Source organism: Scomber japonicus, chromosome 9, assembly GCF_027409825.1.
Source record: "Scomber japonicus isolate fScoJap1 chromosome 9, fScoJap1.pri, whole genome shotgun sequence".
Taxonomy (NCBI): Eukaryota; Metazoa; Chordata; class Actinopteri; order Scombriformes; family Scombridae; genus Scomber; species Scomber japonicus.
The window spans coordinates 15490333-15515960 of record NC_070586.1 but is presented as its reverse complement, the minus strand read 5'-3'; the positions used below and the strand labels follow the sequence as shown (position 1 = coordinate 15515960).

At 38.1% G+C, this 25628-nt stretch overlaps 3 protein-coding genes across 3 annotated transcripts; 2 read left to right on the top strand and 1 right to left on the bottom strand.

Moving 5' to 3' along the window:
- The first annotated feature begins 3216 nt into the window (after window positions 1-3216).
- On the top strand, window positions 3217-11737 carry rassf2b (Ras association domain family member 2b). The gene is made up of 10 exons (XM_053325134.1): window positions 3217-3324; window positions 5792-5865; window positions 6608-6683; window positions 7244-7395; window positions 8440-8558; window positions 9107-9249; window positions 9435-9588; window positions 9832-9953; window positions 10048-10145; window positions 11026-11737. The coding sequence occupies exons 2-10, from the start codon at window positions 5813-5815 to the stop codon at window positions 11093-11095; spliced, it is 987 nt and encodes a 328-aa protein (XP_053181109.1). The 5' UTR covers window positions 3217-3324; window positions 5792-5812; the 3' UTR covers window positions 11096-11737.
- Window positions 11738-16030: 4293 nt separating this feature from the next.
- On the top strand, window positions 16031-16579 carry LOC128364899 (acanthoscurrin-1-like). The gene has a single exon (XM_053325519.1). The coding sequence runs from the start codon at window positions 16031-16033 to the stop codon at window positions 16577-16579; it is 549 nt and encodes a 182-aa protein (XP_053181494.1).
- Window positions 16580-20438: 3859 nt separating this feature from the next.
- Window positions 20439-21725, bottom strand: prnpb (prion protein b). Its single transcript, XM_053325518.1, has one exon. It carries the CDS (start codon window positions 21723-21725, stop codon window positions 20439-20441), a length of 1287 nt encoding a protein of 428 aa, XP_053181493.1.
- Between the last annotated feature and the right edge of the window lie 3903 nt (window positions 21726-25628).

Here is a 25628-nt window from a genome sequence, read left to right as displayed (position 1 = left end):
CATAGCTATGTATTAATAAAACAGGGTTACATAACAAGCAGTTAAGATTCCTATCAGCACACACACACACATAAGCCTGGCTAGACAGAGGCAGTGCTTTAGTACAGCCCATCTGCCCCCAAAAAAGTGAATTCCTAATGTTTTGTAATCTACACCCACTTTATTAGATAGTCCTGGCTAAAGGCTAATGCAGTCTAATACAACTGACCAAGCTTTAAATCCTGCTTTCATGAAGGTTATGATGTTCACTTCTTTGTAGAAACAGTTGTTTTTGATGTTTTATTGACTCTTGATTTGATTTTGATTAAACTTTATGGGCCATTTTGGAGAGGTCTTTCTAATATTTAGTCAATCATCATTGATATAAAAGAGGTGGACAAAATATTAGAAACAACTGCAGCTCAAACTACAGCCTCCAAAGTGACCATAAAGTTGAATCAGTACTTTATAAAAAAAACCCATCATTATAACCATTTAATGGCGGTATCATATATCCCACAGCTGTTGTATCAGACTGCATTTAAGCTACATGTCACAAATAAACCAGCAACAGAGATTTCTCCTAATCTTAAATAAAATATCCAGCAACCAACAAAAGGGGCAAGAATAGTTTCAGCATGACCTCAGAAAATCTGGAAAACAGATTTAGATTGAAATCATGGCTGGCAAAGCTTATGACAGCCGCAATATGTCTTAACAAGAAGCAGAAAAAACAAACACATACTATTTTTGGCTCAGTGTTCCTGAGCTAGTTTCTGGAGCTCACATGTTTTTGGTGTTGTTATGACAATGGTGACAATAGCGAAGCAGAGCAGTAGTAATGTGGAGGCTCAGTTGTGGTGGTGGTGGGAGGGTGTTTTTTTTTAAGTGAAGAGGAGATTTAAAGCCATTCATCTTCTTGGCAAAAAGTCAGAGGCAAGGGGGCAGAAGACAAGAATGCATGTGTGTCAATGAGAGAGTCGAAGGGGAAAGTCAGGAAGTTGTGGTCATGAGTTTTAATAGCATAGAGAACGGCTTTTACTCTTTCACAAGGGAGCAACAGAGGAGAGAGAGAGAGAGAGAGCTGGATGGGAAAACCAGGCAGACAGCAGAGAGGAAAGAATTTCCTAATCAGAAAAATTGGATAGCTACTAACAAGTAGTCACTGTGGTATGAAACATCGCCCAGCTGAAGATACATAAAAAGAGGAGCGGGGAGGAGGACCAAGGACTGGTTGACATTGTAATGAGCCAATGGGGATTTCAGGGAGTCAATGAGATCTACATTTGGACTGTTTGTCAGATACAGAAAAGGACTCCCTGATCCAAAAACAGGACTGGGTCAGATATGGGTCACTTCGGCTCCGTTTATATGCTGCTGTTGGCTCCAAAACACAAAGCGGAGGAAGCCGTCTGCAGTCCACATGTCTTACAGATTAGTCCCACAGAGACAAGATCCTCTAATACCACAGATATCACTGTTTTGGTTAAAAAATAATGATTATTTAAACAGTTTATATTTTATTTATACAGTTTGAAAGGCTTTAATCTCTAGGAGAAGTGAGCATTGTGTACAAAAGGTCATGACACTTTTTAAGTTTGTGTTGCTTTTGCTTCATGGTAACTATAAAAGTCCAGTGTTGGTGTTTTTTGACTGATGGACAACATGCTCTGCTGCATTAGTGTTTAATAGTACTGACAAAAATAGGTAAACATAAGTGAATATTTGTGCTTTTACACAATATTCAAGATGCTCCCTGCCAAAAACATAGTGAGTAAAGTCGATATGAATTCCCCAAAAAAAGTTGTGTTTATTTTTTCAAGTTAAACAGTCAAATAAGTTCAGACAGTTGTGTACTGTGGGAGTGAATACTGAGAAACTCTTATAAATACTTTTTGGCATCATAATTCATCTATCCAAAACTTCCAAGTACAAAAAGTTGGCTTCCAGTGTCACATTCAGTCTTGATGGATTTGTATTTATATTTGAATTTTGCCTGTTTTTTTGGCGAAATTTAATTTAGACAAAGCTTATATGGCTGCGTATGTGTAGACTGCATTTCAATCTGAATGATTTTTTGAGTGAAAATAAAGGTTGTAGTGTAGGGGATGGATGCTAGACAGGAGAATAATGCAAACCAACCCTGTCGTTTAAAAAGAACCCAGTTAGCTTATTTATATTTCTAAAAGTAAGGAATTAAAAAAAGGTATAATTTCAGCAAAAGTTGCAGGCATAAAAACTAATGCAGCCTTTATAGCCAAGAAATGAAACGATATCGTGAAGTTTTATCGCTGTATAACTAAACACAACACAACGTCCTTTTTTAGTAACACCCAAAACCTAAAATCGTATTTTTCTGCAAACTTTTCCGCTGCAGCAAACACCAAACACTTTACATAGTCATCACATTAGTGTGTAACACTGTCGCAGCAGCTTTAAAGGCTAAATGTCCGATTTTATCTGTGTTTCAGGAGCCTGAGGTAACATCAGAGAAGAGAGAGGATCAATTTGGTCACCAGATGGCAATTTAGTCGACGTAAAGTTCATGCCGCTCCCTTGACTTGCCAGATTGTCACAACGTTGTCTGGGTTCGACAGGCAGCCTCGTGTCCATCTCAGACCACATCAGTGAGTCTACAAGCTCGGCCGCCTTTGACCACGACCGCTCTATTAAAGACTAATGATTTCCATTGTGTAAGGTCAATGGTGAGCTTTTGAGGGCTTTGACAGGGACCTAAAATATTAATAGATGTCAGGGCGTTGGGGTTGATTGGTGTTTAATATTTAATTGGCCCACAATAACTGAACACATTTGTCTCAGAGACTGACAGCCACAGGTTATATATCAGCACTGTGTGTTTAAGGTTGATGTTGCTGATGTGTGACTCATCTTGTCGCTTTTTCAGTGTCTTTATTTACGTAATAAACAGTTTCGTGTCTGATCTGAGGGTGTAAGACAGTTGATAGTCGGGTCTTATCAGTTCTTGTGTGTTTAGACTGTGTTTGGCCGTGCATGATAACTCATCAGCGCTGCTTGAATTGAGGAAGTTTTGAGCAGCGTCAGGGCGAGTGTCAGTTTCCTGTGTGACTGACTGAGCTAAAGGAGGAAGTGATTTTAACGGAAGGGGAGCACTTCCTTCTAAACGCCCCCGCTCTTCCTTGTATGTTTGCTGTCCTTAGCTACAAGGAAAAGACCCCGTCCCTGCAGTGGGCCGCTGGAAACAAACAGCTGCTGCTGATACCTGTGGGTACATGCAGCATCTACCTGTCTAACCTTACAATCTCTGTCTGTACATCTGCAGCGCCCTCTGCCTGGTGACTGAACACGATCAAAGTCTTCACTACGGTAAGTCCTCCTGTAGTCTTCTAACAGAAACCTATACTATAATTACTCTCTATGAATGTTTCTATAGTTCATGTATTATCGAGGGACTGACCGTTATTGAGATAATATTTAAAGAAAACTGAAATAGTGATTTAAGAAAGAAGGCGTTGACCTATAAACAAAGATTTAAATGGCCATACCAGTGACATAGCACGTCTGCTAAAAAGCACACTATTCTAATCTCTCTTAGAGAGATGGATGTTTTGTCAAGGGGCCGACTGATACTGGATTTTTGGATCCGATACAGATATTAGGGATCAAAATAATTCTGATATTGATATACCGGCCAATAATCTTACATATACAGAATATAAACATAAACACACATTTATTGTAGTGGCCCCTCAAATTTGGTTACCAAACATTTGCGACAAAGATATCTAATGAAGGCAAGATATTTTACAGTTTAAGGATAAACTTAATTTTTTATAAAATGACATCAGTGCACTGAAACAGGAAACTTCACTTGGAATTTAATATGTATATATTACAATTGAATAAAGAGGAATGCTCATATATATATATATATATATATATATATATATATATATATAATGCTGATAATATATCTTTAAACAAAATATTTCGGCACATATCAAACAGCATAAACACTGACACCAATATATATCAGTCGGGCTCTAGTTTAGTCTACTTTCTACTTCAAATTGGTTTCATTTGATTTCTATACAATATAAAAAGCTATTAAAATTGTAACTTGCTTCAGTTTAGTGTTCCATGAACATGAACATTAGTGTACATTAATGTTCTTACCTTACAATGCTGTTGTAAAGTAATGACATTTTGCCCTTCAGCTGTATTACTACACAACAGTAACAGTGAGGACAGTCAGTTCCTAACATAATCATGTTTAAAAAGTTTGCTAAGGGTCTACAGTTAAGCTAGTGTCTATATTAGGCAGCCAGCTATACTAAAATATACTTAACTACAGCGGTACTTTGAGCTAAACTAACAAGCTGCTGGTCAGGTTCACCATCTAAGTTTAGCTTAACATGCTAATATGAGCTAAATAGCACTAAATTAACTGTCATTAGTTTAGATGTCTTGTGGTAAACCACATTGGTTTTGTTTTGGTGCTAATCCATCCAGTCATCTTTGACCTGCTGCTGTCCCTAAAAGTGAAGTCAAGCAAGTACATCACAAGGATTAATCTTCTAACAAACTATGAATATCAGGACAAAATTTCATGGCAATCAACTCATCAACTGTTTAGATCTTTCTTGACCAACATTGCTGTTTATAGAGCCGTGTCGCTAAGTATGACTAAAAATCTAAAACTCTTCTACACCTCTGAAAAATATTGAACTCTGGTGGATCGTCTTCCATTGCTTTCCATCTTTATAAGTGGGATGAATCACAGAGGCTTTAAAACTTCAATTTCTCAACCCATTTCCTTTTAAACTTTTAACCTCAAATCTGATTAGTGATGTTTGTTTCTGATATTTAGTGAGCTTCTTTGGCCGTATTGGTCTGAGATCTTGAACTCAGTGAAATTACCAGATTGAATAAAGGTTATATTTAAAAAAAAATAATAATAATAATCATAGCCTGCTTTTAAAAAGGGTCTTCAAAAATATTAATTATATGTAGTTAAGGAGGAGCTGAATGTACAAACACATTGGTATGGTCCAGTTTTGTGTGTGAGAGCGGAGGATTCAGAGAAAGTAAGATTCATCTCAGTCTTTCAGGTAGTAAAATGTTCAAACTCATGCTTCAACAGTTTGAGATGAATCCTCTTAGATGAGTTTTGACATGTCTTTAATTCTTTAACCACATGTCCTGTCAGATTTCAGAGACTTTTTTTTAAAAGATACATTTATTATAGATGAGTGCTTATGAAGTCTGCTCCTCGTAGCATGTTCACAGATAAATGTTTAAGTAGCTGAAATAATTTGGCTCAGCGGGTGGCCCATGTGTGCTGCACCTGTTCGCCTCTTTCCGAGGGCTTCTGTTCTGCCCCCACAAAGACAAACACACACTCCTTCAGCTACGACGGAAAGGAAGGGGTGGTGGCAGGATGCCATTTAAAACAGCTGCATGTGTGTGTGTGTGTGTGTGTACGTGTGTGTGTTTATGTGTAAAAGAGAGGGAAAGACATGAGGAGAGAATTAAAGGGTGACAGAAAAGGGGAAAAAAGTGTAGACATGAGGAGGACAAGGGAGTGTGGAGCAGCTGTCTCACTCCATCTCACACACCAAATGTTTTGATTGTGTAGAGCGATATAGTGATTGTTTAACTGCTTACTACCGGAAGGAAATAGTAGTCTTCTCTTCTTCTTCTTCTCCCTGCAGTCACCCTCCTCTTCTCTGGGGCTGCCCTCTTTGTGTCTGTGCTGCTGGTCATGAGGAGTCATGAGACTGAATCAGATGGATGAGATTGATTAACTCTGTGTTGTCTCTTTGTCTCTCAGCGCCTCCCATGCTTACTGAGAATGGATGAAGCACAAGACATGATTCAGCTAGGAGAGAACAAGTTCATCAGCAAGTAAGGATTAAATACTGAGCTCTCTGGCTCACATGGATGTGTAAAAAAAAACAAACTGTACAGACTGTTTGACTCACCCGCTCATACAAGTTTTCAGACAGAACTTCATACCAATTTCTTTACAACATTTTTCATTACACTTAACTTGTTGGCTGCCAAAAGGTGGTGGCTTCTCATGGTAGGTTGTTAGAAAATGAAGCTCCAATACCTTTTGCATATATTTTGCTAATGATGCCAAGGATATCCCCTATCCCTACATAAATGTCATGATAGTTAAGGATTTTAGTTTAGTAGTCACTTGCTTAATTTTAATGCAGTAGTTATTAAATCCAATACAACATATATAATCCAATCAGAGGACTACAGAAAAAGGTTGACTGACGAGCACCTTGAACTAACCAATCAAAGGGTGGTGGCTTCTCATTAGAAGACCAGAGTGGAAATATATATATATATATATATACATATATATATATATACATAAGAGCTGCTTCAATCATCCAATCAGTGGAATACAGACCACGCACGCAATACAGAAATATTTTGACTGACAAGCACCTTGAACTAACAGCGAACATTTGATTTAATAAATACTCCGTCCTACAGTAAGTGAGACAGTGAGTGGGAGTTCTTCTCATTGTTTTCAAGTTGCATCTTCCTCGGATGCATCTGTTACACATTGAGATGTGCAGGGTTTTTTTTGCAGATTATTTCCTCAGTAATTCAACATCTCTGTTTCCAGAGCAACCATCCTCTCACAGCTTAAGACGTACAACCTCTACTATGAAGGACAGAACCTACAGCTAAGGAACAGAGAGGTTGGTGATTACAACTCTGTGTGTTTGTGTGTGTGTGTGTGTGTGTGTGTGTGTGTGTGTGTGTCTGTGTGTGTGTGTGTGCGCGCGCGTGTATGGTCTGTCATAGGCTATTTTTGGGAACTTATGACCAATTAATTGGGGACAAAAGCTGTGACCCCAATTGGAAAAAGGGCTCATTTTTGAGTCAGTGGGTAAGGTTAGGGTTAGGGTAAGTCTGCAGAAAATGAATATAAGTCAATGTAATATCCCCAGAAGAGACCATGGTCTCTCTCTCTGTCTGTGTCTGTGTCTGTGTCTGTGTGTGTGTGTGTGTGTGTGTGTGTGTGTGTGTGTGTGTGTGTGTGTGTGTGTGTGTGTGTGTGTGTGTGTGTGTGTAAGTATCTGAATGTCTCCACCACACACCACTGTCTGTCTGCCTGCTGGTGCCTTTACTTTTGGTTGCATTCATTTGCAATTTAATATACTGTCCCATTAAGGCTGATGCCCAAAGGGGTAATAACTGTCCATTGTATGTACTTTTGCGTGTGTGTGTATTGATCACAGCTCCTCTCTCCTAACAGGAAGAGGGGGAGCTGATCGTGGAAGGCCTGCTGAATATCTTCTGGGGCCTGCGTCGACCAATCAGGCTTCAGATGCAGGATGACCACGAGCGAATTCGACCTCCACCTTCCTCTACATCCTGGCACTCAGGTTGCAATCTGGACAGTCAAGGGTAAGAGGTCCAGACAGATCCAGTTACACTTCACTGACCGGAAACAGTGGTATATAGTCAGGTCAGCTGGGGTCAAATATAGATTACGTTTGGTTCATTTTATGAGAAATGGCAGAGAAGTTAATTATTGTCAAATGAGACAAATGTCTTTAATTTTGTGTTCATGTCTCAGACTAAATTCCTTAGAAGAATTACATACCTGATTTCGACAGTTTGCTAAATCTTTCAAACACCAAATGACAGTACATAGACAAAACTGAACATTTCAGCCCCATTCACAGTTTTGGATTTTGCTTCAAGCTACCACACATCAATTTGTGTCAATAGGCTTGAAGCCCCATTTTCAGCTCTGTAATCTCATTCATCAGATAAAGCTATTCTTAGAGAAAACGCCTCACGGTCATGCAGCTGATGTTTGGGTGTTTTAGAACTTAAATAGCGGCAAGGAAAATAACATAAACACTTCATGAAAAAAAGATATAACAATATTCCCTTTACAACTTCAGCTGGAAAGGTGTTTTCTTATTAGGTTGGATGCCAGTTAGCGGCATTTCCTTTCATAAAACACATCTGGCTATCAGGTTTTGATGGTGCAGTTTTTCAAAGAAACATTCAGGCTGCGTCTTAAACTGAGAGTTCACATAATCTGTACTAATGTTGCTGGTATATCAAAGCAAAGTTACTTAAAATATTAAAGGGAGCAGCCTATCTCAAACACAGAAAAGCTGCTTTTGCAAAAAGTGAACAGCTGTCAAAAGTTGAAACTGATCAACATGGATATGATGTACATGTGTGGTGTATAAGTGGTTACATAAACTCTGTGGCAGTGTTTACAATGATAAAGTCCCTCCAAAGTGCTTCTTATAATACATTCGACATTAAATATTTTTACATTTACAAGAAGTGTCATTAAAATAAGTAACAATTACATTTTTAAAATATCTAATCCGGTATTCTTTATAGTTTTATATTTTGTTGTCCTTTGCCACTCCACTCTTTCCCTCTCTTACTCTTGTTAACCTCCCTCTGGTTTTGTGTCTTAAGTTGCCCAAACAACACAGACGGTCAACAGACAACGCAGCAGCAGAGTCCGCCCACAGTGGAAGTGACGCCACCTGAGAGCCAAATAGAGGACAACGACATGACAGAAGAACAGGCAGAAGGTGAGTGGATTTAATGGCAGTGTAGAAACCTATAATTCTCCTATAGCTACAATATAGATTCAGTCATTTTAATCATTTAATAATATTGTATCCGTGTTGTGTCTTCAGTTGTCAAGATTTCAAAAAATTTAAAAAATATTGGCCAATAAAATCAAATTAGCTCAGTTCTAATATAGTTTCTTCACACCTTAGACAATGTATTATTTCCACATTGGGATTTCAAGGTTTACATATGGCAAAGGATCACCACATTTCTCGCTTATATTAGCTTCATTTCCTTCAGAAATACCAGTTTTCTTTACAGTCCTGTGCAGGTTATGTTTACTCTTATAATGTCAATATGATTAAATTTAATGTCAAGATATCAGTCTTTGAAAGTATAAAAGCTATTTTTAAAAATGATATCAAGCACATAAACAACCATCAGTGTTGTAGGCCCTTTATTTAAATGTGGGTCAACTTTTTAAAAGTTATATTTATGTTAAAGACACTGAATAATAACTGAATGATAACTGATAAATAAAAGATAATGGTTGTTCTTTGAACAGAAGACAATGAGAGCTCAGCTCAGCTCCTCAGGACGAAGAGTGACGCCGGGGTTTTAAGACGGGGCCAACGACGGTCACCGAGTGACCAGAGGAAGATACGACGACATCGCTTCTCCATCAATGGACATTTCTACAACCATAAGGTGAAAACACCTCTGCGTGTCTGTCCACAGCTCCCCAAAAATACTGCAAATAATGTACATTTTCACATAGATGCTGTGTTGGCAGCTTTTTTTTTTGTTTTGTTTTTGTCATAAACTGAGTTACTAATAACAAGTTTTGTAGGAAGTTAAATTGTTGAAGTGTTTTAATATTTTTTATCTTTCAGACATCTGTTTTCACTCCCGCTTTCGGCTCGGTGACTAATGTTCGGATCAACAGCTGCATGAAAACACCTCAGGTGCTGCGAGTACTTCTCAATAAGTTTAAAATTGAAAACAGCCCGGATGATTTTGCGCTGTACCTTGTCCATGCAAGCGGAGGTGAGTGTTTATGCATAAGATAACACACATAATATATACACTCACTGGCCACTTTATCAGGAACACCTGTGCAGTCTAATGCAATCCAATAAAACAGCTCCGCCATAAGCTTCGTAAAAGTAGAATTTATGGCAGATGTGGTATTGGATTGCACAGGTGTACCTCATGAGTGGCCAGTGGCCATGTGTATATATATAGTCTGTTGTGTTAATAAATACATTTGTGACTGTGTTAATGTTTCAGAGCGTGTGAAGCTGAAGCGGAGTGACTATCCTCTGGTGCTGAGAATAATACAGGGTCCATGTGAGCAGGTCTGCAAAGTTTTCCTCATGGAAGAAGACCTGGGAGAGGAAGTCACATATGATGTAAATCACTTCGGTCAATGTCTCAGGCATGCTGTATCACACATTAGCCTCCCTCTTTGTGCTCCGTCATGACAGTTCTCTTCCATCCAACCAGGTGGCGCAGTATATCAAGTTTGAGATGCCTGTCCTGCAGAGTTTCATCACCAAGCTGAAGGAAGAGGAAGACAGAGAGGTGCAGAAACTCAGAAGAAGGTACGACAAGTTTTATAATCTACCTCAAAGCTTCAGATTTGTTTTGGCTTTAATGACCACAGATTCAGTTTACATCTACCTTACATAAATGACCAAGTAGGAGTCTGCAGAGTATTGCACTTATTTAGTACCATAGCTAACGACTATTTCGACAATTAATCTATTAAATATTATCTCAAGTTGTCTATAGAATGTCAGAAAATGGTGAAAAATGACAATCATTATTTCTTAAAGTCCAAGATGACATCCTCAAATCTCTTGTTTTCTCCATAACCCAAAGATGTTTACTCTCACAGAGGAATAACAAAACAGAAGATAGTCACATTTAAGAGACTGGTGTCAGGGAAATATTTGTGATATGCAGCTGTCTTGATAAGGCTGTGCTGTCTTCTATATTAACCAAGGTCAGGTGGAGATATGCTGTCAGACTTGTCTCAAGGTAACATGTGACTTCAGTTAACTCTAATCAACACAGTGTCTTGTTTATAGTTCAATAACTAATAGAGGAACAGATGTGTGAAGAATGACCTTATTTATAGGTACTAAGGTCTAAGGATTCAGTGCAGGGTTTAAATAATCTTGTCAGGAAGTAGACAGCAGAATGGAGTGACTTTACACAATGATTCACTTGTATTGTCACTCTGTTCTCCTCAATCAAGCAGTAAAAGTGTTCCTGCATAAAACATCCCAAACTCCTGACAAGTTCTCCGGGTTAACCAGTTCTCTAATTTTGGCATTTTTCGTGAATATTACTCAAAAACAATGAATCAACTATCAAAATATGGCGATTAATTTCCTGTCAATCGACTAATCTTTACAGCTCGACAATTACTATCAAATGTATCTTAACCTCTCTCCATGCGTCTGCTTGTACTTGCAGGTATAACTACCTGCGGTGTATAATTGAGAAGCAGCTCGGCTGTCTTCCAGAGGGGGCAGCATGTATGTGATCTACTCCAAGAGAGGATTCCCCTCCACCACGTCAAAATGTCCAAATCATTCACAGAGCATCAGATCCTCCATCCATCTGTGACCAAGAGACTAATCAACAATCAGCTGTCAAGGAACCCATGTATGTGATTCAGCTATTATCCAGTTTCTGTTTTGGATCTTGTCCAAATCATCCAGACTACCAACTTACAAACAAAACTTTAACATGTCCCGTGGTGTGCATGTTGGTTCCATCTCAGCGACATTCCTATCCTGATGACGTAATGAGTCAAATCTGCCTTTCTTGTCGTCTTCTCTCTGTTCCTCTCTTTCACCACATACAGTAAACACAGAAAGACATTCCTCTTCTGTTGCAGTGCTGCGTAAAATGAGCCTAAAATGTGACATCCTGTCTTCAGTTGACCTCTCCAGGCTGAAAACAGATACTATAAAGTATCTGCTTTCAACCAATAAATAAAGTGCCTGTTAAAAGGTTTTTTCAAGCACAAAAACACAAACTCTGAATGCATTTTTGAAAGTTTTTCACTGTGTAGAAAAGCACAAAAGCTTTAAAAGCCCCACAATGCACTGGGTGCCTTTACGGTCCCTGCTGTTCAAAAATCAGTTAAATTTTGTAATTGAAGGAATAAAATTGACCCCCTCCATGACACTGCAGCTGAGAAGTTCACTGCAGAGATTATTGGCGACCGGGGGAACAGATCATCTGCTTATGTTGTTTCCATCAGTCTGTTTGTGGTCTTAAGTTGACAAATGTCTCAACAACTGTTTTCTGTCGGCAAACTGAATGTTAAAGACATTTTATGATTTAAGTATAAGGAATAGTTCAACATTTTTGATATTTTCTTGCTGAGTGTTAGATGATAAAACAAACACTACACTCAGGTTTGTATTATTTGAAGCATAAAATTAAAAAGACAGATTAGAATTCACTCTAAATTGGCTTTTTAATTACCACATGGACGTTTCAGGCAAAATGCATTTCTTCACTGTGTGTATTGGCAATCTCACAATCCACATACATAGGTGAGGTAAATAATTTTCCCAGAAGGGGGAGCCATAATCACATAATATAGGTTACTAAAATGTAAAACAAATAAATAGAGGATGAAAAACAACCAAAAAACAACACAACTTGCGTTCATTTAATAAGAAAAAAGCCAATGAAATGTCATTGAACCCATTAATTATAGTACAATGGAGGTGTATCCAGTACAACTCAAGGTAGTTCTATCAAGCTGTGGTTGTGATTATTAAAATACCACAACAGTTTATCATCATTTAAAAATAGACCAGGTACAGTTTAACAGGTAAACCACATATTTAGTGTGGCATGTGATTCTGTCCCTGACCTTAATGTGAATACCAGACGTCAGACGGGTGAATTGATTACCTTTAATCCTAGGATAACAGTGTAAACAATCACAACGGGGTAAATTTCCACCAGAGATCTGAGGCAGAAACAGAATGAGCCTCTTATGCAAATCTGACTTCACTACAAGATCACATAAGCTGGACGACCTCATAAAAATATCTAGGCTTTGAGTTTAAAAGAGCTCGCAAATACATGAAATACAGCTTCACATACAGCACAAAGACTGGAAAGAGCTAGAAGATAACAAAACATAGCAAAATCTACCCACCAGCACCATTAACACGTTTTTGTCTTGTTTGTTTAATCCATTAAAAAAAGAAAAAGAATTATAAAAACGTCAATTTGTGGTTTTACTGGGTTTATATGTGGGATTATTTTCTTGGTTTGACAAGGTAACTTCTTCTAGTCGTATCATCTCTGGGAGGCTTCCAGCAGAGACTAGAACAGGTGGATTTTGTAACCTTTTGGACTGAGCCAAGCTAGCAGTTTCCCTCTGTGTCCAGTCTTTGTGCTAAGCTAAGCTAAAGTACAAACATAAGAGTAGTACTGATCTTCTCATCTAACTCTCTGCAAAAAAAAAAGAAAAAAATTGAACTATTCCTTTAAAGAATATAGAAAAAATGATCCATCCCAACAGAGTTCAACACTTTTGAGCCATGTTGGTTTTCTGGTGTATAGTCCCGTTTCCTGTGATGTGCAGTATTTGCCTTATTAAGATGACAAGATGTCATGTGGAGATTTTAAAAGCACAGTAAAATCCTGTTTTTATACATTTCAACATCCTCCTCCTCCTCCACACACTGACTCCTGATACGTGTTGGACATTACACTGATTGTACAAAAAAATGTAAGAAAATTCACATTTGTTGTTTTTTTCTCTTTTTTTCTTTTCTTATAAATCCAACAAAGAATAACATAAAAAAGCACAACACACACATGAGTGAAATCTACATGACTGTGAATTATGCTGTCTGGTTGATCTTTGATAAAAGAATGATGTAAATGTGTGAATGAGCGTTTCAGAGCCGCAGCACAGTTTGCCTCCACTTGTACAGCGCTTTGCATACGTCTGCTCGTATCTGTGTGTGTACAGTTCAACGTCTCCATCGCCGTGCAGCACACACTAAACTGAGTCGACATAAGTGTGTGTACGTGTGTGTAAGTGTGTGCGTATGTGACTCTTGAGAGTGTGCATGTTATATTTTCAGTGACTTTGCCTGCTTTTTGTATGGTTTCTTATACAAAAATAATGAATGAATTTTAGTCTTTGAGATGTTAACAACTCATGCTACTACTTGGAAAATGTAGTTATTGTTTTGATTTTTTTCATACAATGATTGTTATTTAATAAAAATGTTATCTTGGAAAAAGATGCACACTTACATATATATATATATATATCTGTAATCTCCATCCCCTCTCATCCTGGTTGAAAAACAGACATGTTAGGTAATAATCTTTAAATCTTGTTGTATAATTTAAAAATCTTATAGGTCTAATACCAGATTGCTCAACAAGATATTCCATTAGTCATGGTTGAAGCTTCGGGAAAAGTCAAGTGTTCTGATTTATTCAATCAGTGGGCGGGTTAAATAATTCAGACATAATTAGAAACACACACACAGGTATATATGTCGGTCGTACAGCAGCTTACTGGACACTCAGCCAATGAGCAGTTGTGAGACAGAGTGATCTATTCTAGGTGACTGCCTGGGGGATAATAGGTTAGCCCTGAAACATACTTTCTCACAGACACCAGAGTCACAGCAGAGGACACACCTTCGGTTGCATTTGCCGTCGACACGGGATAAAAAACACAGTTTGAAGAAAAGGATCATCTGCACCACTGTGCTGCTTCATTTCCTTCCTGCACAGCAACTCAACAGGTGAGCTCTCTTTGTTCTGACAAGTGTAAGGTTTGTTTTTTAGAATTGCACAGCTGGAAAATTTAGTTGATTAAGAGATATGTAAACTATTTTGAGTCTTTCAACAAAAATGACAACAATTTGATGGCTCCAGCTTCTTCCATGGGATGATTTGCTGCTTTTCTCTGTTTTAAATAATTGTGAATAGAATTGAAAGTGAATAGAATTTGGTTTTAGGACAAATAGTTGGACAAAATAAGACATCTTGTAATCTAGGAAACTGTGGTTTTGATGTATGATAAATTCATACATAAAAGTTTTTCTGTGGAGTTCAGCAAGTTGAAATCTTATATTTGTAAGCATTATTTCTCCAAGTGGTGGATGTAATGTATATTTAGTGAGTCAACTGCTGAGCAAACTGCTATCTCCAGAAGGAATAATTAATAATACAGCGGGAAGCAGATCAAAGTGTTTCAAATTGAATTGAAACTTGTAATGAAATGCTTTATCTTGTCTGTGAGTCTGGGTTGCTGTATAGCCGACAGTCGTTTGGATTATTCTCAAACTAAGTGACCTCGTGTAATTATAGCTCAACTCATCTTTTAAGAGGACAGATTAGAGCGCGTACAGTTTGTTGACAGCAGAGCAAATGATGTCATGCTGCTCAATGGGATATAGTTCATCAGCTATTACTTCAGAACTATTGTATTATTTCTATTGTAATATAATTATTTGTGACAAGAAATTGAATAAGAAACTGTTATTTAAACTTCACTTAAATGTATTGGTAGTTTTCACAATTGTTTGTTATTTTTGCCAAATTTGAATCAATATGGACGTTAAAACAAACTTATCCTGTTAGTCACATTATTATTTTATGTTTCAGTTTTGGGTTATGGTTTAACATTAATTTAAAAAGCAGTTATTTTAATCAGAGGGCTGCTGTGATCATTCATGCCTGGACTGTCTCGGCCACAGATCCAGAGCCAGATTGCATCTGCCAGACCTAATTAAAGGTATTACAGATTATGAAAGCTATCTGATCCCGAGTCTGCTGCAGGTCAAGTTACGTTGCAGCAGAGGCTGTGCTTGTGTAAAATCAGTTTCTCAAAGCTGGATTAAGAGCTGTGATCTGTACAGCTCTTCATTTGTCAGCAACGTAAAAATACCACGCTTGCAGGCTAAAGCTGCTGTGAGAACATCTCATCTGGCTTGTTATGTGTCTGAACAGTGAGTGCTGTCAGATCCACGGCACTGTCTTAACAGCTAAAGTTACTTTAAAAAAAAAAAAAACACAACCACTTACAATGATACAAAGATTAAAATGATGCTTACATGTTAATTCAGCAACAATAAGTAGGTAGGTAGGTAGATGTATAGATAGGTTTGTACTTGGCTATATAGTACAGGCACAAAGGAAACGCCCAAACGCCAAAAGTAATATACCAATTAGTATAGATTTAATAATGTGACTTTCTGAAAGAGTCAGTTCTGCATTATGAATACTTTCACTTCTGATAAACTTGGTTTATTTTATAATCCTGAATCAGATATCATTTCAGAGCATTTATACAATCCAGCTTAATTGTTTCAGCCTAAAACCAGTCGTGTTTTTTAAGTAACAAAATTTCAAACTAATATTTATCCATCCTCCTCCTCATTATGTCTCTTATGTCTTGTTGCAGGTTTCATAAATAATGTCCGGCCTGCAGAAACTCTCCTTCACGGTGGCCCTCTGTGTGCTGCTCTTCGCCACATTGTTACCCTGCTCTGAGGCCCGGCGTGGTGGTCGAGGAGGAGGCATGTCCTTTGGCCGAGGTAGAGGAAGCCCCAGCCGGGGCTGGGGAGGTGGTGGTGGTGGTCAAGTTTACAGAGCGGTCCCTGCCCAGAGCGGCGGCCCCAGTGCAGCAAAGGTAGCTGGAGCAGCTGCAGCAGGGGCCATAGGAGGATCAATGCTGGGGTCTGCCCTGAGCCGCCCTGGGTATGGTGGAGGATATGGAGGATATGGAGGTGGATATGGATATGGAGGTGGATATGGTGGCGGATATGGAGGTGGATACGGATACCCACGATATGGCGGTGGCTACGGTGGTGGGTATGGTTCGAGGCCTGGCTACGAGTCAGAGGGCTCTGGAGATATGGAGTACTACACTGGAGCGTCCAGCGGGCCCATCTACAACAGTATCATTGTTGTGATTGGCTCCCTGATGTCACTGCTGATGGGCCACTGGGTGGCAGTTATGTAGAGCTGGAGACAGAGCTGGCTTCTCAAAAACAGACACGACTAAACCCTGAAACATAACCCACAACCTGACAGTCATCAACCCTGTTTGGTTTTTAAAGTTAAATAACCTATAATATGACCCTTGGATGATGAGACTTTGTTTCGTGACCCTTTGAGGTCAGCAGGAGGAATTTGACCCATATAACCTCTACAGCATGTCAGTGTGACACATTTCCATTTTTCGTGGCCAGCCTTTTTATATTCTGTCACTCATATCACTGTGGTGGTGCCGATATAGATGGTAAATCTGGTTTTAGACGTTTTCTGGCAGAGGACACATTCTGTGAATATAAACCAGGAATACATTAGATGTGTAGTTAAGTCTACCTCAAGAAACCATGTCAGGACCAAAACTATGAGAGCAGCTTTAGACTTAATAATGACATTTCTAAGTTAATATTTCATATAACTTACTTTTATATGCTCTGCATAACTGTACAATGCTTGTATCTAAATAATGTGCATGTTTTAAGTCATTTTTGTAGACTCTTAAAATATGAACTGTTCTTCCCTGTTTAATATTGTTATACAAATAAATAAAAAATTAGAACAAACATTTGTGTTTCCCCTTATTCTCCACATTATTCTTGAAGTCAAAACAGCTGTTACCTGCTGAAATAAACACTACAAGATCCTCTCAGACAAGTTCACATATATATTTCTATATGCATTTTCAGGTGGAAAAACAATGTCACCGCCACTGTCCATTAAGTAGCTTTTCTAGAGCTTTCAGTCATGTCACACAATCTTCCTCAGCTAATGGAGTTCACCTATTAATTGTCATGTAATTGTAGAAGCTCTGAGCATTTTAAGGACTTTCGTCCATGTTGGCTTCAAAGTTAAAAGAAGCAGGTATTGACAAATTGACCAAATTTCGATTTTTTTAGACAACTGTAATGACGTTCACACTACAATGATTGCTAACATTGCATGATGTAAGAGGTCTGATAAGTGGAAAATCTGCCGTCATGTTATGGAAGTCCTGTTGTTAACTTCCGTCAACACTTCACTGTGTAATATACAGCAGTCCACACAGGTTTCTCTTCCGTCAACATTTAATGCACTTAACATAATAAGGGCAGGGCAGCCGCATGCATGACTCATGCTGTCAGCTGATACTTTAACAGCCTGCAGCATTACATCACATCTCAGCTTCATGACATCATGACGGCTGATCACAGCAGTGCCCATGTGGTCTGTGCTTTACTGTACGGTCGCTACCATCTTAAAATCTGATGCAGTATGTGTTTGTATTCATGCAACAAAGAAGTGATGACGCAGCAGCAGCAGCAGCAGTGCCCACATGTAGGCCTGTATAATATGAGATGTTGCTACAACAGACTTGACTTTCCATTACTTTGAATTTTAGTTTTCAGTTAACACACAGCCTTAGTTTGTCAAGTCACTTCTAATCAGATGTATTTTTTAAGTCAGTTTTTTGGCTGGTGAGTGAAGCAAACCTACCAGCCTCTTGCATATTTTACCAGCATCTGGTTGGTGCGAGTTGTGTGCCCTGTTAGTCATCTTTCAGATTTAGGATGAAAAATAGCCAGAATTAACTTCAGATTCAGTACACAACTGGATAATCATCTTTACAAAAAACAGATTATGTTTTCTTTATAGGTAATTATGCCATTATCTCAAGAAAACAGGAACCATTGTCCTAAAATAATTATCATTAACTCTGGATCTCAAAATGTCCAAGATGCACACAAAGGACACAATTAAATAAATTGTTATGATCACAACAGTTAATTATTGTGAAATAATTAAATTAAATATTAGATATTATTAGCCTATTGCTGTATTGGATTTGTGAATCATTCAATTATTTCAACTATGGCTTCCATCCAAACTTTGATGTAACTCCAATTTTTTTCTTTTATCTTTGGGGTTACCCTTTTTTATCCTCACTTCATATTTTTAACCTTAATTGATCTTAAACTATGCTTTTCATGCAATACTTTTAAAAAAACATCCACCAATGCATATTAATAAGTTTATTTGACATGACAAGCAAAAAGTGCAAGTCCATACTCAGGACTCAGAAGAACTTCCAGGATAATACAGTTTACATTGCATTAAAGGTACCCTGTGGAGTTTTTGACTAGTTGTAGTTTAGGGATAAAGGGCCATTACACTGTAAATCTTCTCGTTTTAGATCCGGTGGGGTTGACATAACTGTGCAGCAGAGCGGAGGGGATGTGAGAGTGTTAAATTGAGAATTCAAGATGGAAATGTTGTTAATGGTGATGCTTCTCTGTAGCTGAGAAAATTGAAGTCAGAAGCAGTGTTTCTATTGGACTAGTGAGTCATATTTACTACACAAACAGCCATAACAGCAAATTTTTAATGTATACTGAATGCTGTTAGAAATACTCTTAAGTGTCTCTTAGAGATTTTTAATATGATTGAATAGGTTTTCATTACAATTAAAACTCCACAGAGCAACTTTAAATTGTTTATATATACAAAGGCGCTTCCATGATTACAAAAATGATTGTGCAAATATTTCACATCAAATCAGCTGATAATGCAAAATAACATTCATGAGCTTTGGAGATTCATTCAACTCATTTCAAGCTCCCCTTTTAACTTTAAGCACACTTCTGCAATCAACACAAGCTACCCCTGAGAGGGCAGAGAGAGGCAAAACACTGGGTAGTAGAAAAAGGAGGGAGGCAAGTAGATAAAATAGAAAAATACACAAAATATCAGAAAATACACAACATATTGTATAAAACAAGGACGATACACATGGAAAAACATCTTCATCAAACAACTTGCAGAAAAGGTGTTTTTTGCTTTGCACTGATTAAAAAGTGAGTAATTTAAGGCGAGTTAGGACAACAGCATGCATACCATTGGAAAGTCTTATTAAAGCAACAACAGATGTAATAGTCTGTTGTGTTGGTTTTCATTTCTGTACTTCAGTGGACCATATATAATTAAAGTCTGGTTATGCTTTAAGCTATGAAGAAATACGTGTAATATTTCATTACAAATACTCATTCTCAGTGTAAAACTTCTCAGTTTCAAACACTGATATTAGTTATATTAGCTAATAGGATATTGGACATTGAGTATTATTGGATAGTTTTGGATCACTATTCCTTGTTTTCCAACTATGTTTGAATCAGACAGTCCTCCACCACCAACGCCCCTGACGTTAATGTAATCATGTTGCACTTAAAGCAGATCTCCATTATTACAAAGCACTTTATTTACACAGATCCACCACCATGACCGAGCATGTCGTAGCTCCTTCTTTAACCATCCTGGACAGTTTCCTTGACTAAATGAATGATTCAAAATCTGAAATACACATTAAAAACACAGACATGTGAGTAGTATTGCACTCATAATTTATATGGCTTCATGCAGTTAGGCTACAGAGTGAAAACAGACCCAGAGTCTCACCAGAGACAGTTGGGTCAAATCCAAATGGACGCTAATGGGCCACATTTCTCCCACCCTTCCTTCCATCAATCTCTTAGAGCAGTTAATGGACCCTTTCTCTCTCGGAAGAGGAAAGGGGAAGAGTGTATGTATCCATTTCTAACCTTTCCTCTTCCTTTCCTGGAATATATGTTTGAAACATGAGGTACAGTATGTGTGCCAGCTGTGTGGTGCCAGTCAGGCACATGAGAGAAGATGCTAAACAAAATATAAAACACATTAAGTGGAAATCCACACACAATAGAAACAGTTCTAAAAAAAAAGTACCTTGCTCCCTAATCATCTTCCATCCATTTACTTCATTCCTTCTACACATTCTCTGCAAAACACCTTACTTCTCTATTTCTCCATCACTTTGACTGCTAATGGAGCAGTGTTAGCATGTTGCTGTTCAGTAGCATCACTAAAGCACTGGTGACCACTGCTAACATCCCTCGCAAGCCCATCTCCAGTCCCTGCACCCCTGCCACCACTCTCTGTAAGTACTTTTCATTGTAATTCATGTACAGCTCCACGCATTTCCTGACTTTAAGCTGTTTAATCAGCGCTGGAAAGCCGATCTCCATGATACTGACTGTGTCATCATCATTTTCATCGCTGCTGACATCCTGTGAAGTTGGAGTGATGGGACTGGCTAAGGGCTGATTTGGAGGATGGGGAGTTGGAGTTGCAGAGGTTGAGGAGTTTTCTGCAGCTGTGTTGTTGGTCTCTGTTGTGTTGCTGCTTCTCGGGCCAGCATCTGGAGCTGAGGTGACGACAGTGGTTGAGTTAGTGATGGCTGATTTGTTTTTTTGCTTTTGGTTGTCTGAAGTCAGAAGGTCTGTTCGTTTCATGCAGGAGTCCATGTAGCTTTCGTAGGTTTGAGGAGGTGGGACGTACATGTAGTCTCTGCTGTAGTCATTGGTATCATTGGACTTTGCACCATATTTCTTGTACATGTAGTGGTTGTAGTGGTGCTGCTCCTCTGAGTTTTTGAAGTCGAAGGGAGGGCGAGGGAATCTTCCTACCCCATAACCTACGGCCGCTCCTGCCATAACCCGTCCATCTGCTGCCCTGAACGCACTGCGTCCAAACCCTTTGGATTTGTCACTGGGATACATATTCATATCCTGAACTGCGTGGGAAAACGGAGACCCGCCCCCAGCACCGTAGCCCCCATATCCAAGGCTGCCCCCGTAGTAAGGGCTCAGAATTTTGTTGTTTGGGTTTTGGTTGGGGTAGCCATAATTACCATAACCGCCATGACCACCTTGACCACCAGAACTTCCAAAAACACCATGACCATAATTGCCTTTATGACCATGACCACGATGATGACCATAACGACCATAACCACCATAACGACCATAACCACCATAACGACCATGACCACCATAACTACCATGACTGCCATGACCACCATATGGGGACCCCCATGCCGGGTGCTGGTTACGGCTGCCTGGGTGTTGATTGGAGCCTCCTTGATTAGCTTGTCCAGACTGTTTAGTGTGTCCTCCATGAGAGCTGGAGCCCTGATTACTTTTGCTGCCTGAGTTAGTGTTGGTGTTGCCCCGTTTGGATGTGGGGATAGTCTTTTTACCCTTGGCCAGTGAGAAATGGGTATGACACAAAAGAAGCAACAGACATAGCACTAAAGAAGTGAGCTTCATCTTTGCCCTGCAGATAGGGATTGGAGGAGAAATAAGACCGAGAGAGAGAGAGAGAGAAAATATTAGATAATTTCATCATATTATGCTCAAAAAGTAATTTCCTGAGGAGCATCTGCCTTTCCGGAAACAGTAAAACCTTTGAGTTGCATACAGACAGACTGCGTGGTCCAAGCATTGGTAAAAATGTACATTACAATTTCCCAGAGATGGATGTGGCTTCTTCAAATATAGACAGATCCTCATATTTGAGAACCTGGAACTAGTATATGTTTTAAATGAGGGCTGGGCAATATATATTATATCCAAATTGCGATATGAGACTAGATATCGTCTTAGATTTTGGATATTGTAATATCATGATATGGCATGAGTGTGTAAAGGCTGCATTAGAGTAAAGTGATGTACTTTTCTGAACTTTACAGACTCTTCTAGCTGTTCTCTTATTTGTCTTTACTCACTTATACGCATTACTGATGATTATTTATCAAATATCTCATTGGGTAAATATTTAATGAAGGTCATCCCTAAAATATTGTTGCAGTATCAATATTGAGTTGTCTGGTCAAAAATATTGTGATATTGGAGACTTATTTGTCACTTTACCTTGAAACTTACTGAAACTGTCAAACTTATCTAAATTACTGCAGTGAGCCCAACGTGTGCACTGTAACTTTCATAATGTACAACTAAAATAAATACTGGATCATAAGACTCTCATTCTGATAATACCTGCAGCTCATTGTTGAAACTAAGAGTCTGTGATGTGTGGAGCCGTCAAATACAACCATGCACACATAATCAGTAACAACAAACAAGCATATGAATTAGATTTCTCATGTTCCACATTGCATCCCAAATCTGATTAAAAGCAGACAAAAGACATAACAGGGCTCTCCTGTCCACGAACATCTACACACTGATATTTATATGACACAGACACGAGTCTGGGAGTAGTTAAATAACTTAAAAATAAAATATTATTAAACAGTTGTAAGTCTGTTTTATTATAAAATAAAATGAAAAGATGAATCCTTTTAGGAGCATGTCCAGAGATTCTGAGGGTCTGACAGCAGGTGTGGCGATGAAACGGACACTTAAATAACCTGAATGATGGGCAAAGAGACATAATATTTATAAAACCACTGACTTTGTCATTTATACACTAGCTACAGACACCTCCGCGTTAATTACGCACAAAAGACGGTGGCGTGAGGTTAAAACAAAGTGCATTTAATCTCTTATATTACCAATAAAACTGGTGAGTGTGGAGTCACTTTTTGAAGACATAGCCTTACCTTGTGTGGTTTTCTTTTGCTTGAATTAAATTTAAAAAAAATCCCAGGTCGTATTTTTCCAGTTGAGAGTCTATTTGACTTCGAGTGGTGAGATGTAAGTGGGTCGCCCAAAGACAGAAGATGAAGCACCAGGGCGTGGTTTTTATGCTTGGGATGATGATGTCGGCTCCACATGGAAAATAACCACATAGATGGAGCATACAGCTGTGTGTGTAGAGTCTAGACACACAACTCATTATCAGGCACCAGCAGCCTGTTGCTCGACCTGTTATGAGTTCAAAAACGTATACTTAATTATGATTTATCCATTAGGCTACTAAATTAGATGTATGCATTAGGCTACCAAAGTGGAGATGATTTACAACATTAGCCTAATCTACACATGCCCTTATAGGGTAGCTATAAATCATAAAATATCACAGAATTACACTCACTAAGGGTACAACAGCACACTGCATCATTGTTTTATATTAATTGCATGCCACAGTAATCCAATTGAGACCTAATTCATTGATATATGATAATATTTCAATATCGATTCAGTTTACTGTGATTTTCTAAGTGACTCATGCCAGTGCGGGAACTTCTTGTGGGCTATCTAATGGATTAAAATAGGAAACCGATCATTAGATGCAACATTAAAATTGCTGCACACATGTTCAAGGATCAATACTGAATAATTTATGCTGTACGATTATAAGAGTTAAGATGATAAAAAGCCTTTCTGAATTAAAAAATGTATACTTATCAAGTACCTAAAAGACCCAGCTGCATGAGCTTTCTTACTTTGTTGACGATTCTTTTGTAGTTTTTTATTTATTTATTGTGATTTTTTTTTTAGTTTACACATATACAGATTTTATATAACCTACATATAAGCAACAAAAGATGTAATGAAGAAGTGCAAAACAAACCTTAGGAGGCCTTATTCTAGGCTCTTCAGTGTGGTAGTATTGAGGTATTGCTACTTCAAAAAAAAAAAAATCTAAATATGTCTTCCACCACTGACTAAGCACTTATATCTGACATAAGTAGAAACTATTGTGACATACCATGTTGTCTGCCAACAAGACTAGTTTGTTCTAGTATAAAAAGAAATGCAAATAATAAAAATAATAATAATAACAATACATGTATTTAGTATAGTACATGCCACAGAAAAGTGCAGAAAGTGCTTCACAGAATACAAAAATATCAATAAAACATGCAAACATTAAAAACAAAGGCAATAAAAACATACCGTCAATGAGGCAGAAACAAAAAAAGCAATATAAACTAACTTAAAACATAAAAAATAAAAATAAAGGCAAACAGAGGACATACAAGAGAAAAAAGCCTAAAAACTATTTGAGGTGAGAGAAAGGCCAATTTAAACAGGTGAGTCTTCAGTTGCTTTTTAAAAACTTCCCAAACATTTTTTAAACACACAATTAGTTTGTCATGTCATGCTGTCTTTTGGCTATTCTTACTAGAATACCAGTCCAAATGATAAAGTTAAATATTACTGAGTGAAACCTTAAAATTAAAAGCCAGATTCACTGGAAAAAGAAACCTTGTCTTTGTGGTTTAAAAAGAGAGAACAAAGAGTTTTAATTCAAAAATAAGCAGCAGGCTGTGTGATGCCATCTGCTGGCCACAAGAAGCACTACATTAAAACCCACCTGTTAAAATAAAAAGCTGCCAAAACTTTAAGAAAGAAATGGAAACTCAACTTTTACAACAGATGGTATGATTATTCTTGAAGGTTCTTCAAGAAAAGAGGTAATATCTGTGTATGAATAAAATGTGAACATTTCTGCGCAGGATGTTCACTCCTAGGAGAGCAGCAGGTCATTAACTAATGATTAATCTGACTTTTAAAAAAAATATTTAGTGGGTTAAATGTTTTTAAAAAGTGGATGAATATCATTTACAAACAGACCATGATGTCTTCAATATGTTTGTTTTGTCTGACAAACAATCCAAAATCACTTGAAAAAGGCCTGAAATGATTAATCCTTTTTTATCAAAATAGAAAACAAGATGAAAAAATGTGTAGGAGAGGCTTCCTGCTCTGTGGAAGTTGAGCTGAAGTCAGAGAGAGGATGTTATGTTGTTGCTTTTAATGGGCTGAATCCAGGAAGACCATGTTGCTTCCTGTCACTTTAGAGCCGGTTAAATGAACTATAATAGGACAGTAATATTGTGTAGTGCAGTTAATGGATCTTTTCACTTTCTCTCACAGCACTGTGGTTCTCCTTGTTTCCGTGTAGGGTGCCAGTCAAGTGTATACATGATGAGGGTGCAGTTTTTTCATTTTCCATCTGTTTACTCAATTATTTCAACACTTTCTTTGTCATTCATCTAATCTCCATATTGATTCACCACTTTAGTATAAACTGGTGTCAACAGCTCGAGGCCCTCATGTATAACTCTACACACCCTTCAGTGTAAAATTACATTTAGAAAATAGTGCCAGAGCTTTCAAAATATGTTTTATTGTCACTCTATTCTTCATGCAATGAAAGACAAAAGTTCATGTTTGGTTATAAGTCCCAGTGTGACAGTATGACACAGACTTATCAGCAGTCCTCTTGTGATGTAAAGTACAGTATGTTCACAGACGTTA

Bases quoted from the DNA above. Each gene is read 5' to 3' on its own strand.
- rassf2b (XM_053325134.1), top strand. From the start codon at position 5,813: ATGGATGAAGCACAAGACATGATTCAGCTAGGAGAGAACAAGTTCATC. The intron at 7,396-8,439 runs GTAAGAGGTCCA...TTGTGTCTTAAG, and splicing joins TGCAATCTGGACAGTCAAGG to TTGCCCAAACAACACAGACG. The intron at 8,559-9,106 runs GTGAGTGGATTT...TTCTTTGAACAG, and splicing joins GACAGAAGAACAGGCAGAAG to AAGACAATGAGAGCTCAGCT.
- LOC128364899 (XM_053325519.1), top strand. From the start codon at position 16,031: ATGTCCGGCCTGCAGAAACTCTCCTTCACGGTGGCCCTCTGTGTGCTG.
- prnpb (XM_053325518.1), bottom strand. From the start codon at position 21,725: ATGAAGCTCACTTCTTTAGTGCTATGTCTGTTGCTTCTTTTGTGTCAT.